The sequence below is a fragment of the Amia ocellicauda genome, chromosome 13, assembly GCF_036373705.1.
Source record: "Amia ocellicauda isolate fAmiCal2 chromosome 13, fAmiCal2.hap1, whole genome shotgun sequence".
Taxonomy (NCBI): domain Eukaryota; kingdom Metazoa; phylum Chordata; class Actinopteri; order Amiiformes; family Amiidae; genus Amia; species Amia ocellicauda.
The window spans coordinates 29776038-29790909 of record NC_089862.1 but is presented as its reverse complement, the minus strand read 5'-3'; the positions used below and the strand labels follow the sequence as shown (position 1 = coordinate 29790909).

General features: G+C 39.8%; 1 protein-coding gene across 1 annotated transcript; it reads right to left on the bottom strand.

Annotated features, from left to right (window-relative positions):
- Positions 1–8863: 8863 nt before the first annotated feature.
- Positions 8864–14007, bottom strand: LOC136766346 (rho GTPase-activating protein 22). The gene is made up of 8 exons (XM_066719758.1): positions 13893–14007; positions 13314–13567; positions 12296–12449; positions 11912–12115; positions 11575–11755; positions 11062–11206; positions 10287–10390; positions 8864–9860 (listed from the first exon to the last, which is right to left on the bottom strand). Exons 1-8 carry the CDS (start codon positions 14005–14007, stop codon positions 9827–9829), a joined length of 1191 nt encoding a protein of 396 aa, XP_066575855.1. The 3' UTR covers positions 8864–9826.
- Positions 14008–14872: the final 865 nt, after the last annotated feature.

Below are 14872 nucleotides of genomic sequence, written 5' to 3'. Positions count from 1 at the left end.
TTGTTCTCAATTCTACACTTTTGACAATATTCCCTAACATTGTGTTTGCCTTTTTTATTGTTTCCCCACATTGTTTGGATGGAGAAAGTGAGGAGTCCACGTAGACTCCTAGGTCTTTCTCATGCGTTACTTCATCTAGTTCTATTCCTCCCATAGTGTGATTATTTTTTGTTACCTGCCTGTATCACCTTGTACTTGTCCACATTGAATTTCATCTGCCAGGTGTCGGCCCACAACTGAATATTATCCAAGTCCCTTTGAAAAACCTGTGCTGTCGAGATTGTATCTGCTGATCCACCTATCATCTGCAAATTTGACAGGTTTGCTAACTATCTCAGATTCCAGATCATTAATATAGATTAGAAAAAGCAAAGGCCCTAGTACTGGTCCCTGTGGAACTCCACTAACAACTTCACTCCAGTTAGAAGCGACTCCTCTAATCGACACCCTCTGTTTCCTATACATCAACCAGTTCATAATCCATCTACTTACATTACCCTGAATGCCTGCAGCTTCCAATTTGAGGATCAGTCTTTGGTGTGGAACCTAATCAAAAGCTTTTTTTAAATCTAAGTAGATCATATCATATGTTTTCATGTGATCTACAGCTGCAGTTGCATGTTAAAAAACTCAAATAGATTAGTAAGACAAGATCTGCCTTGTCTAAACCCAATATTGACTATCCCCAATAATATGGTCTAATTACTTTTTTCCAAAATGTAATAGAGGTGAGTCTGATTGGTCTGTAATTTCCTGGCTCCGTTTTGTCCCCCTCTTGTGGATAGGTATGACATTTGCAGTTTTCCAATCAGTTGGCACATCCCGTTATAAGTGTCAATTAGAATATTTTAGTTAGCAGCCTATTCACAATTTTCCTAATTTCTTTAAGTATTTTTGGAAATATACCATCTGGTCCAGGTGTTAATTCTAAGATACTTCCATTTCTAGCTTTTAGCTGTTTCACTTCCTCCTTTATCGACCTCTTGCTGTTATAGTATTGAAAAAAAACAATACTCCAAGAGCTGTTTATATCTATCTCCCTTTGCCTTTCTGATCCCTCTCTTAACATCTCTTTGCAGTTCCATATAATCTTTGAATTTTGTTTAGTCTCTATCTCTTTTGCATGAGCTTTTGGCCTATGTTTTTTGGTCCTAACCTAAATTAATCAGTGGGCTTCAAGTCTGAGTGTCAAATAAGACCCCTATTACCACAAATACAAGCCATACATGCTACAGTATAATTTAAAAATAACAATATAATGCAATAAATACATATCAGCCATGTGTAAGACGAGTAACACATTGATACAAAATAAGCAGTTGTCATAAATATACTACTTTATTCTAATTTTATATTTTATTATTTCTTGGTGGTCGTGGGCCACAATTGGATACACCACTGGACTAGGCACTTTAGATTTTGTTCTTGTTTCCATTTTTTATATATATATATATATATATATATATATACACCGATCAGCCATAACATTATGACCACTGACAGGTGAAGTGATTAACACTGATAATCTCGTTATCATGGCACCTGTCAGTGGTGGGATATATTAGACAGCAAGTTAATATTTTGTCCTCAAAGTTGATGTGTTAGAAGCAGGAAAAATGGGCAAGCGTAAGGATCTGAGCGATCTGAGGGCCAAATTGTGATGGCTAGACGACTGGGTCGGAGCATCTCCAAAACTGCAGCTCTTGTGGGGTGTTCCCGGTCTGCAGTGGTCAGTACCTATCAAAAGTGGTCCAAGGAAGGAAAAGCGGTGAACCAGCGACAGGGTCATGGGCGGCCAAGGCTCATTGATGCACGTGGGGAACGAAGGCTGGCCCGTGTGGTCCAATCCAACAGACGAGCTACTGTAGCTCAAATTGCTGAAAAAGTTAATCCTGGTTCTGATAGAAAGGTGTCAGAACACACAGTGCATCACAGTTTGTTGCGTATGGGGCTGCGTAGCCACAGACCAGTCAGGGTGCCCATGCTGACCCCTGTCCACTGCCGAAAGTGCCTACAATGGGCACATGAGCATCAGAACTGGACCACGGAGCAATGGAAGAAGGTGGCCTGGTCTGATGAATCATGAGTTCAAGGTGTTGCCATGCCAAATTCCCCAGATCTCAATCCAATCGAGCATCTGTGGGATGTGCTGGACAAACAAGTCAGATCCATGGAGGCCCCACCTCGCAACTTACAGGATTTAAAGGATTTGCTGCTAACGTCTTGGTGCCAGATACCACAGCACACCTTCAGAGGTCTAGTGGAGTCCAGACTGTTTTGGCGGCAAAAGGGGGACCTACATAATATTAGGCAGGTGGTCATAATGTTATGGTTGATCGGTATATATATATATATATACCAAACAGGTGCTAATGATCATCAATTCAATATGTAGGTTGAAACACAATCATGAACTGAAACAGAAACAGCTGTATAGGAGGAATAAAACTGGGTGAGGAACAGCCAGACTCAGCTAACAAGGTGAGGTTGCTAAAGACAGTTTACCATCAAAAGTCATACACCATGGCAATACTGAGCACAGCAACACGACGCAAGGTAGTTATACTGCATTAGCAAGGTCTTTCCCAGGCAGATATTTCAAGGCAGACAGGTGTTTCTAGATGTGCTGTCCAAGCTCTTTTGAAGAAACTTACTGCAGCAGATGAAAGACACATCATGCTTACTTCACTTCGCAATCGGAAGATGTCCCGCAGTCCCATCAGCTCAGAATTGGCAGAAAACAGTGGGACCCTGGTACACCCATCTACTGTCCAGAGAAGTCTGGTCAGAAGTGGCCTTCATGGAAGACTTGCAGTCAAAAAGCCATACCTTCCACTTGGAAACAAGGCCAAGTGACTCAACTATGCACGAAAACACAGGAACTGGGGTGCAGAAAAATGGCAGCAGGTGCTCTGGACTGATGAGTCAAAATGTGAAATATTTGGCTGTAGCAGAAGGCAGTTTGTTCACCAAAGGGCTGGAGAGCAGTACATGAATGAATGTCTGCAGGCAACAGTGAAGCATGGTGGAGGTTCCTTGCAAGTCTGGGGCTACATTTCTGCAAATGGAGTTGGGGATTTGGTCAGAATGAATGGTCTCCTCAATGCTGAGAAGTACAGGAAGATACTTATCCATCATGCAATACCATCAGGGAGGCATCTAATTGGCCCCAAATTCATTCTGCAGCATGACAACGACCCAGAACATACAAAGAAAGTCATTAAGAACTATCTTCAGCGTAAAGAAGAAGGAGTCCTGGAAGTGATGGTATGGCCCCCACAAAGCCCTGATCTCAACATCATCGAGTCTGTCTGGGATTACATGAAGAGAGAGAAGCAACTGAGGCTGCCTAAATACACAGAAGAAGTGTGGTTAGTAAGATGTTTGGGCCAACCTGATTTAGATTTTTCTTCTGATTACTCACTTTGCATTTTGTTAATTGATAAATATAATATATTCACATTTTTGAAAGCATTCTTACTTTACAGCATTTTTTCATACCTGCCTAAAACTTTTGCACAGTACTGTATATATATATATATATATATATATATATATATATATATATATATATATATATATATATATATATATATATATATATAAACAGGAATCCAAGGAACAGCAATTGCTTGTTGAAGGTTAATAGATTTGGGATAAAACAATATAACCCAGTGCTTCAGGAAATTATAATTTGGTAATTTGCATTGGGAACTGCAATTTGTATTTTGGCAGACAGCCAGTCGTTTGAGAAAGTTGATGAGAGTTGAGAAGGTTTGGGAAGCTAGAGATGGGATGAAGGAATTAGTTTTGTGTGGAAGTAATGTGCTGCTGCATTCAGCACACAGGTTTTCTGAGGATGATATTGATTGAGAAATGAGGGAGGATGAATAGTTAATTCTGAGGTGTGTAAAAAAATAAATAGGGAAAAAAATAGGAAAAATAAATAAATAAATAGTTAAAAGTTAATTGAGTTAATGTCATGAACTCCAGGACATTCAGCCTGGGAGAGAAGCTGTGAGACAAATGCAGATTAAGTATCCCCCTCTGAGGTGTCAGTGGCTGCAGCCTTGGCCTCCCAGCTGCTTGCCTGCCAGATAACATGGTATTGCACAAGTTGACATAGAGAGAGAGTTGGCAACTTTGTGACTTTGACTTTGTAAATGAATGGGTTATAATATTATAATGGCAGAATTGAATAACTTACCTTTGTATCTGTCTTCACAGGCATGACCAACAACAATGATTAACCCTCACATTCATCCCACAGGTCCCCCACCCGATGCCATGACTAATCGTCGACTGGTCTTTTCGATCATTTCACTGGTTGAGACATTTCTCTGGTTGTCGGACTCAGAACAAAGCAAGGGAAATGTTTATTTTTCAACATCCCTGTCTCCCCCACTTTCTTTGGTGTGTGTCCTCCCCTCCCACACTGTTCTCTGTGCATGTAGGTAATGGCCCACCATCCTCATGCCCAATGTAGACAGTGTCTATGGATGGACAGGAGGGAGGGGTGCGCTGAAACAAATTGGCCTCAGGTCGAAAAATAATTAATAATGGAATTAAGTGCTACAGACCCCAATCACCATTACTTTATTATCTGCAGTCACATGTGTACATGTCAGCACTATAGTGAACGCATCCCAATGCTTATGGAAAGACTACCTTCTGGGCTTAGCCCAGAGTCCAAACCCAAAGTAGGGGGGTCCCGGGGCATTTTCCCCCAGAAGAAAAAAAAATATTTTCAACAGCTAAATGTATTAATCTGATGCACTTTTTAATGAGTGTTAATAAAAGTAAGGTCATCCCACTTTATTTCTATGCTTAGCACATGTTCCACAATATCACAGTGAGTGCAGGCTAGCTACACCAGTAATTCTCAGACTATGTGCCATTGCACACTGGTGTGCCTTGGGAGCTGGCCAGGTGTGCCTTAGAATTAGTCTTATTAATGATGATTTGCATAGCTATAATCATATGTAAAGGTGTCTTGGAAATACTTATTTTCATAAATGGTGTGCCTTGTGACAAAAAGGTTTGAGAACCACTGAGCTAGACTAGCTAGCTAGCTAAAGAGCCCTCTTCACCAACCTGAGCTTGTAACGTTAGATGAGGCAGTGGCACTCTCACGTCATCTGCTGCTACAGCTACAGGAGATAACTCGTCCTCGTCCACCACCTCCTCTAGCCTCGCCTGCACCTCCTTGCTTCCATGATCCTTTTTCTTTTCAAGTCTTGCCTTAGTAAATTAGCTACCAACAGATGCCAACAATGACAAGCCTATAACCGGTGCACTCCCTCTCTTTCCTAATGACACCGCTGACTCACACTACAATATACACAATAGCTAACACCATATATCTGTACATGAGACATGCTGACCACAAGCCTGTCGAGACCTGGCTTGAAATCTACTTTGTAAGTTCTGCGACTGGGAGATTGTGCTTCACAACACTACACAGGGGTCACTCTTATTATGCAGCATTATATTCTTCACAAACCCAGATTGATACACTAAGACAATCTCTCCCCTTAAGACTATCACATTTCACCTACTGAGGCCCAGTTTATTGCAAGCGCCTCACTGAACCCAGTACGGTCCAACTCTGTGGTATTGTGGAGAACTCCAGGGTGCACGCCTGGTTAGATGGGGATACACTCATGCCCACTGTCGATTAGCTGCCATGAGTCTCCCTCATGACAAGAGGGTTGGGCTGTGGTAGCCTAGTGATGTGTTGTGTCCCCTATAATGTATGTACATTCAATAAAGCGACTCAAAACGTGGGATATGAGTTGAAAGGTTTTACTATTAAACTGTTGTTTAAATAACAAAGCATTATGGTACCTTTAAACCCTTTACAAGTAATACATATAAGTAGTTTGTTATACAATCAAATAAAATTAAACATTAAGTCACAACATCCCCTGTCACACAGTACCTCTATGGAGGTCTACATTTCCAGCCTCCTGGATGAATTTGTCATGGGAATCTACATATACCCCCACACAGACTGCCATCATAAGTCCATCTATGAGACTGACACAACTGTGTTAAAAGGGCATGATATAAGTAGTAAGGAACACTGTGAAGGAAGGGAAATGGAAATGAACACTAACTGTTAGAGGGCTAAAATAATGGTGAACGCTGCTCCGGTCACTGCGATTGTAGTGGAAAGTAGTGTGGACAAAAGAGGATATCACAGAACTAAAGGAGGGACTGGTATATCTGGGGTATAGCAATTGCTTTTGCATTTATAGTAGGACTGTCAAAATTAACGCGTTAATAATGCATTAACGCAAATTTATTTTAATGGCACTAATTTTATTAACACGCGATTAATGCAGCACGCATTTTCTGTTTGACCCATGGCCTAGCCCGTAGTTGGAGAAATGGAGATGCAGCCATAGCGAGCCATAGACAGGAAAGGATGCAGCAGCAAACAGAAATGGAGAAAGAAAAAGGTCTTCTGAACGGAAAATTCCTCCCCCTCGCCAAAGGCAGAGCACACTAAATAATTTGCAGCGGAGACGGATGGACAACTCCACAAGCAATAGACTCACCGCAGCGATAACTAAATGGGTGGCTAAATAACTAAATGTAAACAGTAAATTGCTCAGTGCAAAGAAAGAGAAGTAATGGGAACCTGGTATTTCTATGTTATTTTTTTCATGTGTCTAATAGACATGAACAAGTTCTTTGAAAAACGTCTATGACCTTTGAAATATGTCTAGTCTTCATGCTCTATGTTAAGTATGGTTTCACTAATAATAAACATTAAATAATAACATTGCATAAAGCATCCATATTTGTCCATGCCCATGTTGATTAGAGTATTAAAAAGTATTAGAAAAGTATTAATTTAAGGTACATTTAGAACAGATAAAAATGTGCGATTAATCACGAGTTCATTCATGACAATCATGCGATTAATCGCGATTAAATATTTTAATCGATTGACAGCCCTAATTTATACTGATTATCAATATAGGCATGTGTTTCTATTTAGGACAAGCATTAGGGAACTCCAAGTAGGCTATACAGGTGTCAAAGCCCTCCAATCAGTTGGAGGACTGTTTTCAGACTTCTGCTGCTCTTCTGCTTTCTATCTATGTTGTTATTTCCAACGTCCATTATTCTCTGCACCTAGAATCTGGTTAGTGTCTTCTGTCGTAGTGTCCCAGAAATACATAGTTATACCAGACTGTAAGAAATATTTCCCATTATTATATTATGGCCTTTAATCGCCACCAATCAAGCACCTGCTTACACTTTAACAAACATATCAGGTAACTGCATACACTTAGACTTACTGATATACACCCTATGACTACAGGGATAGAGATAGACGATACATAACATGGGAGGGCAATTTTCGTTTTTTGCTTATTTCTTTCGCTGTACCGACAAGAGGGACTGAAGAACGGCATTTCTTTCCCTGTGTGTCTGTGTGAACAAGGTCACTGTCTCACGGTCTTGCTGTGCTATGGTACTGTGCCATAGTTCAACCCTGATACCTAGAAGAACAGGGTCTGATAAGAACCAGTTTTCACCAGCAATTTGTGCTTGATACATCGTACAAACGCCCTTCAGATTAAACATGCAGTATGCCTTAATTTTCCCCGGTTTAGCCATGTACAGGTCTTCCTAAGCAGTTGTCAGGCAGAAACCAAGCTTCCACTCATCAGACAGACATGTGGGCCCTTTTGGTTGGAAAGGCATCTCTCTCTCTGGATTTCTTTGACTCTCATAGGCCATAACATAACTTAATGCACCAAGTTTCACATCTGTCCTATTAGCGGTTTCAGAGAAGATGATTGAATGTCTAATAGTTGACACTTTATTCAATATTGGCACCAAACCATATAACTTACGACCTCCATACTTCTTGAGGGACAACTTCATATAGGCATCTACCAGCATACCAAGTGTGGTGAGTTTCTGTCCAGTAATGTTCATCTCATGGCCATTTGAAACATATGACAGAATAATAATAATACTACGAACAATTACAATAGGTGGTCCAGCCACTTTGTGCTTGTAAGCCTAAAAAAAGGAATGAGCTACACACAAGGGTATGTTGAAAACGATCAAGGGACACTATTGATTCATTTCTGTGAACCATGATGATAAATATCACATGATAATAAGCAGAAAGCAGGTATTTTATCTTACTTATATTAGTTATTAATTTGAAGCTATATGGGAAAGGAGGATTCTGCTTAACTTTCCACCGGCAAAAGGAGCATGCTTTCCATTCCTCTACTCTGTAACATCATTGGAAAATCAATCAGCAATGCTGAGTTAGAGCTATTTCAGTAGAACATCCCTAAGCATAGCATTTATAATAGAGGTGTGTATTGTGCAAACTGGATCTGTATTATTACCAACATCAAGGTCCGGGAATCAACCCCTCCCCCACACACAAACATTATTTATAAATCAACGTATAAATGATTAATACAATATGATGAGAGCTGAGAAAATCAATGTGTTTATCTTTTGAAAATGTGTGTTTAGTCTTTACACATTGGTAGCCATACATCACCATACATCGAATTTGAATATAAAACACAGAAACATCTCATTGATTTAGAATTGATGCAAGTTTATTAGGCAAAGGCAACCTTATATTTCTAATGTATATAACAAATACATATATATATTAATATATGTAATTATATAATACATATATTATACATATATGTATATAAATAATATACATATATATATTAAATATAAATGTTAATATATGTAATTATATAATACATATATTATTAATAAATAATGAATATGATTATATAATATATATAAGGAATAATATATTATTATTATATATTATATATTTATATATACACTGCGGTGTGACTGTGTCTCTCTGTCTCTCTCTTGTATATAAATAAAAGAAATTAAATATAAATATATATAATTATATATATATATATATATATATATATATATATATATATATATATATAATATTAATATATATAATAAATATAAATGTATATAATAAATGTACAGATGAGGCACAAATCAGAGCCAGGGCTAATGATCCAGCCTTCACTGCTCTGGCACTGCGGTGTGACTGTGTCTCTGACTGTCTCTCTCTTATATATATAAGAGAAATGTAATATAAATATATATAATTATATATATCATATAAATATATATATATATATAATGATATAATATTAATATATATAATAAATATAAATGTATATAATAAATGTACAGATGAGGCACAAATCAGAGCCAGGGCTAATGATCCAGCCTTCACTGCCCTGGCACTGCGGTGTGACTGTGTCTCTGACTGTCTCTCTCTTATATATATAAGAGAAATGAAATATAAATATATATAATTATATATATCATATAAATATATATATAATGATATAATATTAATATATATAATAAATATAAATGTATATAATAAATGAACAGATGAGGCACAAATCAGAGCCAGGGCTAATGATCCAGCCTTCACTGCCCTGGCACTGCGGTGTGACTGTGTCTCTGACTGTCTCTCTCTTATATATAAATAAGAGAAATTAAATATAAATACATATATAATTATATATCATATAAATATACATAATTATATATATAATATAAATTAGAAAAGAAATGTACAGATGAGGCACAAATCAGAGCCAGGGCTAATGATCCAGCCTTCACTGCCCTGGCACTGCGGTGTGACTGTGTCTCTGGATGTGTCTCTCTGTCTCTCTCTTCTCTTCTGCCCTCGCTCTCTCTCTCCTCTTCTGACCCCTCTCTGACTCTCTCTCTCTCTCTCTCCTCTCCTACTAGAGTCTCAGAGCCTTCCTCAGGCGGCCCTGGCTTGTAGCCCCGAATCTAATCTAAAGAAACAATAAGATATCAAAATATTGCATATTTTTAGTATCTATTATGTTACAATTACAAACAAAAACATGAATTGCATTGTCAGCGTTATTTAGTGAACAAATGCTCTCTCACTACAGAGTGTATTCTCTATGTAATCTCACTGAAGATCCTGTCAATCCTTTCTCTGTCTTTAAAATGGTTGATTTTCGTTCACAACACCACATACAATGACAAGTGAAGTAACTAAAGAGTACTGACTGACTACTGACTACTCGCTGCCATATCTAACATTAGCTATCCAGCGTTACATCCAAGAAAACTGATATCATGGACAAAATAGAAACAACTCTGTGTCCTCAATGGCCGCTACAGGCGTGTTCATACATGACTTCTACAGGCGAGCAGAATGCCAAGCAGATGAAGCAAAAGCGGGGCTGTACCTTAAACAGGGGGCTGTGCTGAGGTCGGGGGTGTCAGTCAGGTTGCTGCTCTCAGGCACGCTGAGAGGCACGTCGGAGTGAGGGGTGGGCACTGGGACACTGTCCTGCCAGGACCAGAGCAAAACATCTTACTCACGAGGAATAACAGTGTTGTGTCATCTTATCATTTGGTATTCATGATTGCACTAAATAAGAGCAGCCTTGCCTCACTACATCAATAAATACATGCGTGAAGAAAAAAGTATTTCTAGGACACATGTAAACATTTCAGAAAGGTAAAAAAAACATTTACAGGCTACACTATTCTGTATTTCTTTTTGCTGTTGTGTTGATACATTTGTTTCATGTACACAAATGTTTTTATTGCAATTGTGTTAAGCAACTCTCCTGTATGAATAAGTTGCACTGCTAGCACTATATAGTACACAATTAATCATATTAATTAATACAAATGAATAAAAATAAGAGAAAACAATCCTTCTTCATTTGGGAGCTGAATTGGCTTAAACACAGTTTCATGCCATCGAAACCTAGTAATACAAGATTAGTCCCTTTCTGCATATCCCGGGCGTTATGTACTCCCTGTGACATCATGTGTCTTTACTTCTGTGTGAGCACTTCTGTAACCATTTGCTCCATTTGTCAAGAAAACACAGAAACAGGGCTTGAATCAAGTGAATTGGCCAGATATCCATTATGTGCCCCTAACGGTCACATCTGATCCAGCTCTAGTTATGATCGGGCAACAGGAGAACTGCTGCTCAGTGTGTCTCACCTCTGGGGCAGTGTCTGTTGGTGGCATGGCAGGTGGGGGGGTGTCTGCAGAATCGATGCCAAGAAGGGAGGAATTCCTCAGGAGGTACTGCACGATAGTATTGCATACCAACTGGTCCTCCTGCATCATCGGCCCTACTGGAATGCTGCAAAAAGAAGGTGCATTGAAGGTGTTTTATTGTTGTTGTCACTCTTTATTCCCTTTATTTCAGAAATACAACAGTAAGTGTGTTGTTGCCAGTTGTATTCATCCTGTCAAGCTTATTCAAATAAAAACAGTTCCTCTCTTTAACCTGACTAAACACCTCTTCACAGATTCTCAATTAATGGTGCAAAGGCACGCAATTAAATGGTATCAAACACTGTCATAATAAGCTTGCTTCATTATTTTTGGCTCAAAAGGTTAAATTCTTGACGAGGGGGGTGAGAGACATATCAATTGATGCTGCTGCGGAACCACTGTAGAGAGAAAGATGCCTCTTACACATCACACGTTATAACAAAAGAAGCTCACTGGAAAATGCAGGGGCCGAAGACTGTCCCCAGGTTCTGCTCCGTCATCTTATTGCTCTCGCAATAAGACGCCACTCGGGCCAGGAATTGCACGAGGCTGCTGAGCAGACGCAGGTGCTCTGCCGGCAGACTGTCCAGCTCAGCCTGCAGGCAGCTGCTCAGCTCTGCCTCGTCTGTACTTCCTAGAAAGGAAAGTGAAGAACACAATTTAACTTCCTTTACCTCACAACGGCTGTAGATATTTAAAAAGGCATTGTAAAAAAAATACAAACACAGCCTAATTGTGAACGCTGCAATGGCTTCCACACAGATCGATAAGACACATGACTGAAAAATACCTTTGAAGGTGTTGACCAGGCCCGAGTGGTTGGGAATGAGCGCCACGGGGAGTTCCCTCAGGAACAGCTTCAAGACCGAAGCGACGACGGAGACGCCCCCCTCCGTGTCCAGGTCGACTGGCTCCCCACAATCGAGCTTGGTCTTGATGAGCCTCACTCTGGCCATCGAGCCACTGACTCGGAAAAGCCCTTCCTCTTGAAGGCCTGGGGAGGACACACAGGCCCGATGAATGCACAGTCACGAGCTGCCCTCTTGGCACAGATTGTGTATGCAGTAAAACAATCAGTGTCCATTTAAGAAATCTATTCTAGTCTAAAAGAACACAAGTACACATGTTGCCCATTGTGAATGTGAATATAGGATCTTGCATTGAACATACATACCATGCTTCTCCAAGTACTCCACCATGGTTTTAAAAACCAGTGGAAGGCCTTCCAGGGAGAGTCGGGCCTCTGCAATGCTGCCTAAAGGGACAGCAAAGACTCGGTTTCCCGAGAGGTGTGCCGAATCCACCACCTTCGCTGTGGATTTAGATCCCTGAGTGGAAAGAAAGCTTTTTATTATGATCATCTATTTGATTCTCATGGATTTATTACATCAAATATTTCCTTTGTTTCAGTATTTTAGAGCAACTGTGTGATTTAGTGGATCCACTGTATCCCACACATGACACCACCTCAAGGCTGAGAAGATCCAAAACAGACAAGAATATGGTAAGCAGGTTTTAAACAAACCATCACCACCAAAGGTGTCTGTCACACGGGTTACACAAATTGTACTCCACATGCAAAATATATGTACAGCTCCTTACAGAATAAACACCACCTGTACTACCTGAAATTATTTTTATATACAAGCAGCATCACCTCAACACACAACTGCTTTACCTTCATTCCGAAAACATGGCTAAAACTAAACACATTGATGCGTGAACAAAACAGTTTATTTGTACTTACACACACACAAGAAAAGGATGCTCCCATAGTAGAGCACTACAGGGCGTGGGAGAACTGGCGAAGGTCGAGAGACAAACTGGCTTTGACAAAATGGAAAGATGTATGGTAATCTAGCTGATCAGAAAGGTGCAATACCAACTGGTCACACAGGTCGCTATGAGAGTTTAGCCTGTATGTTGTGTCTGATAAAGCACATGTAAACATTCTAAGGTCTGTGAGGTAGCAGCGACGTCACCACAGAACAGTGACGTCAACGCCTGAGCCCCCACTCCCGCAGAAGCCCCCCATCCGGTCCGTCTGTCAGACTGCAGTGCTACCATGTCTGCAAATACACACAACCGGGCTTTGCGACATTACTGTGAAGCATAAATAAACACATACATGAATACAAATTTTCTGAACAAGTTTCCTATGTTTCCCATTAAGATCAAATCTATGAACTCACCAAAGGCCACTGCTGGAGGTGCTTCCCCATCGGCTCTCCTGGATTTTCTTTCGCCATGATTTCAATGGAGGCGATCGGCCGAGCCCAGCTCTCATCCTCAGCGAAACCCGTCCATCGCCGAGGCCGCGGCCGGAGTCGCGACGCTCCTGATCGCCGATCGGCTCCTTCGTGAAAAGCGACTCTGATTTTGCGCCGCGTATTTCCCTGTGTGTCCCGGATGTGAAGTTCAGCTGTAAACACGTGTGTCGCGCTCTCTGCCCGGGACAGCAGACGAGACTTATACAATCACACACGATCTTCATCCTTCACGAACATCTCCCCAATGCACCCACAGATAGCTGCGTGATTCAAATCAAATACAATTCAAATATTGTGCATTGCTATTAATCATATCACACACCCCTCCGTGTATTGAATGGTTTAGTCCTCAAGCAGTCTGTATTTCTCCCTTAGTGTGAGTGACGCCAGACGCTATATGTCTTTTTTAAATTCTCTAAAGGCTGTCATATGTTATTTTATAGTTTGAATAGATTTTATATTTTATAGATTATTTGAAAGCACACAGGTTTATATCTATACCCAATAACATGAGGAAAACCATCACCACCTCCCTCTGCCTGCCCAGAGAGGTGAGGAGTCGCCCCCACTGCCGCCCCAGCAGCGCCCACTGGTTACATATGCATTGTTCAATCATTTCACATTGTATTAAATGATCTGTTATATCTATTTCTATGTCTGGTATATTTTTAATTATATAACACATATGATAGCATTTAAACATACAGTCTGGAGAAAATAGATGGAATATGTTTCACTAATAAGCACAATAAATACTTAATTTAAAAAACATATATAAACATATGCTATATAAAAACGAATATTTAATCATACAGGCACTAATACAATTGCATGCCTACGTAATAGATTAACTTCCAGGGTAATTTTACAAAATGCTTAATACGAAACAATTCACTTTTAAAACAATGTTGTGTTTAAAAGCATTGCATTTTTAAAACATTTATTCTAAAGTGTAGTTCTGGTGCCTTCTGCTCATATTCAACAACACTGGCTCAATGTCATTTTGGTCACTTAGCTGCTTACTGGATGAGACAAAGACGTGTATAATATAAAAATGATGTATCGTCCTGATTTAATTAATTCTGTGCAGCGTGTAAAATGTGACATGATGTTTAGAGTATAGTGGTTTCTAAAGTACAGTCTGGGGGGAATAGTTGTCATACATTAGCAACTGCATTAACTGCCGTACTGCATCATGTGAAGTGTTAAAAAATAAGTACTGATGTAAACTATGCAGAACAATTAACAGGATGCCTCACTATTTTTGATTCTTTCGGAGCTGTATACCACAAGAGGGGAAATGACTTGAAGAATACCGATTAATACACATTAAGGATACAGTTAGTATCAGCAAGACAGCCTTACTGAAGCATAAAGTCTGAGTAAACTATTTCCTAAGGTAGACCTTCTAGTTCATGAATACTAATATGTTATGTCGGGGCAAACCAGCGGAAATTATGAATGTCTACTCCACACACCAC

Excerpts from the sequence above, each read along its gene's own strand:
- LOC136766346 (XM_066719758.1), bottom strand. The coding sequence starts at position 14,007 with ATGATTGAACAATGCATATGTAACCAGTGGGCGCTGCTGGGGCGGCAG. Across the intron at positions 11,756-11,911 it reads CCTGGTCAACACCTTCAAAG|GAAGTACAGACGAGGCAGAG; the intron begins GTATTTTTCAGT and ends TTTCCTTTCTAG. Across the intron at positions 9,861-10,286 it reads AGCACAGCCCCCTGTTTAAG|ATTAGATTCGGGGCTACAAG; the intron begins GTACAGCCCCGC and ends TTGTTTCTTTAG.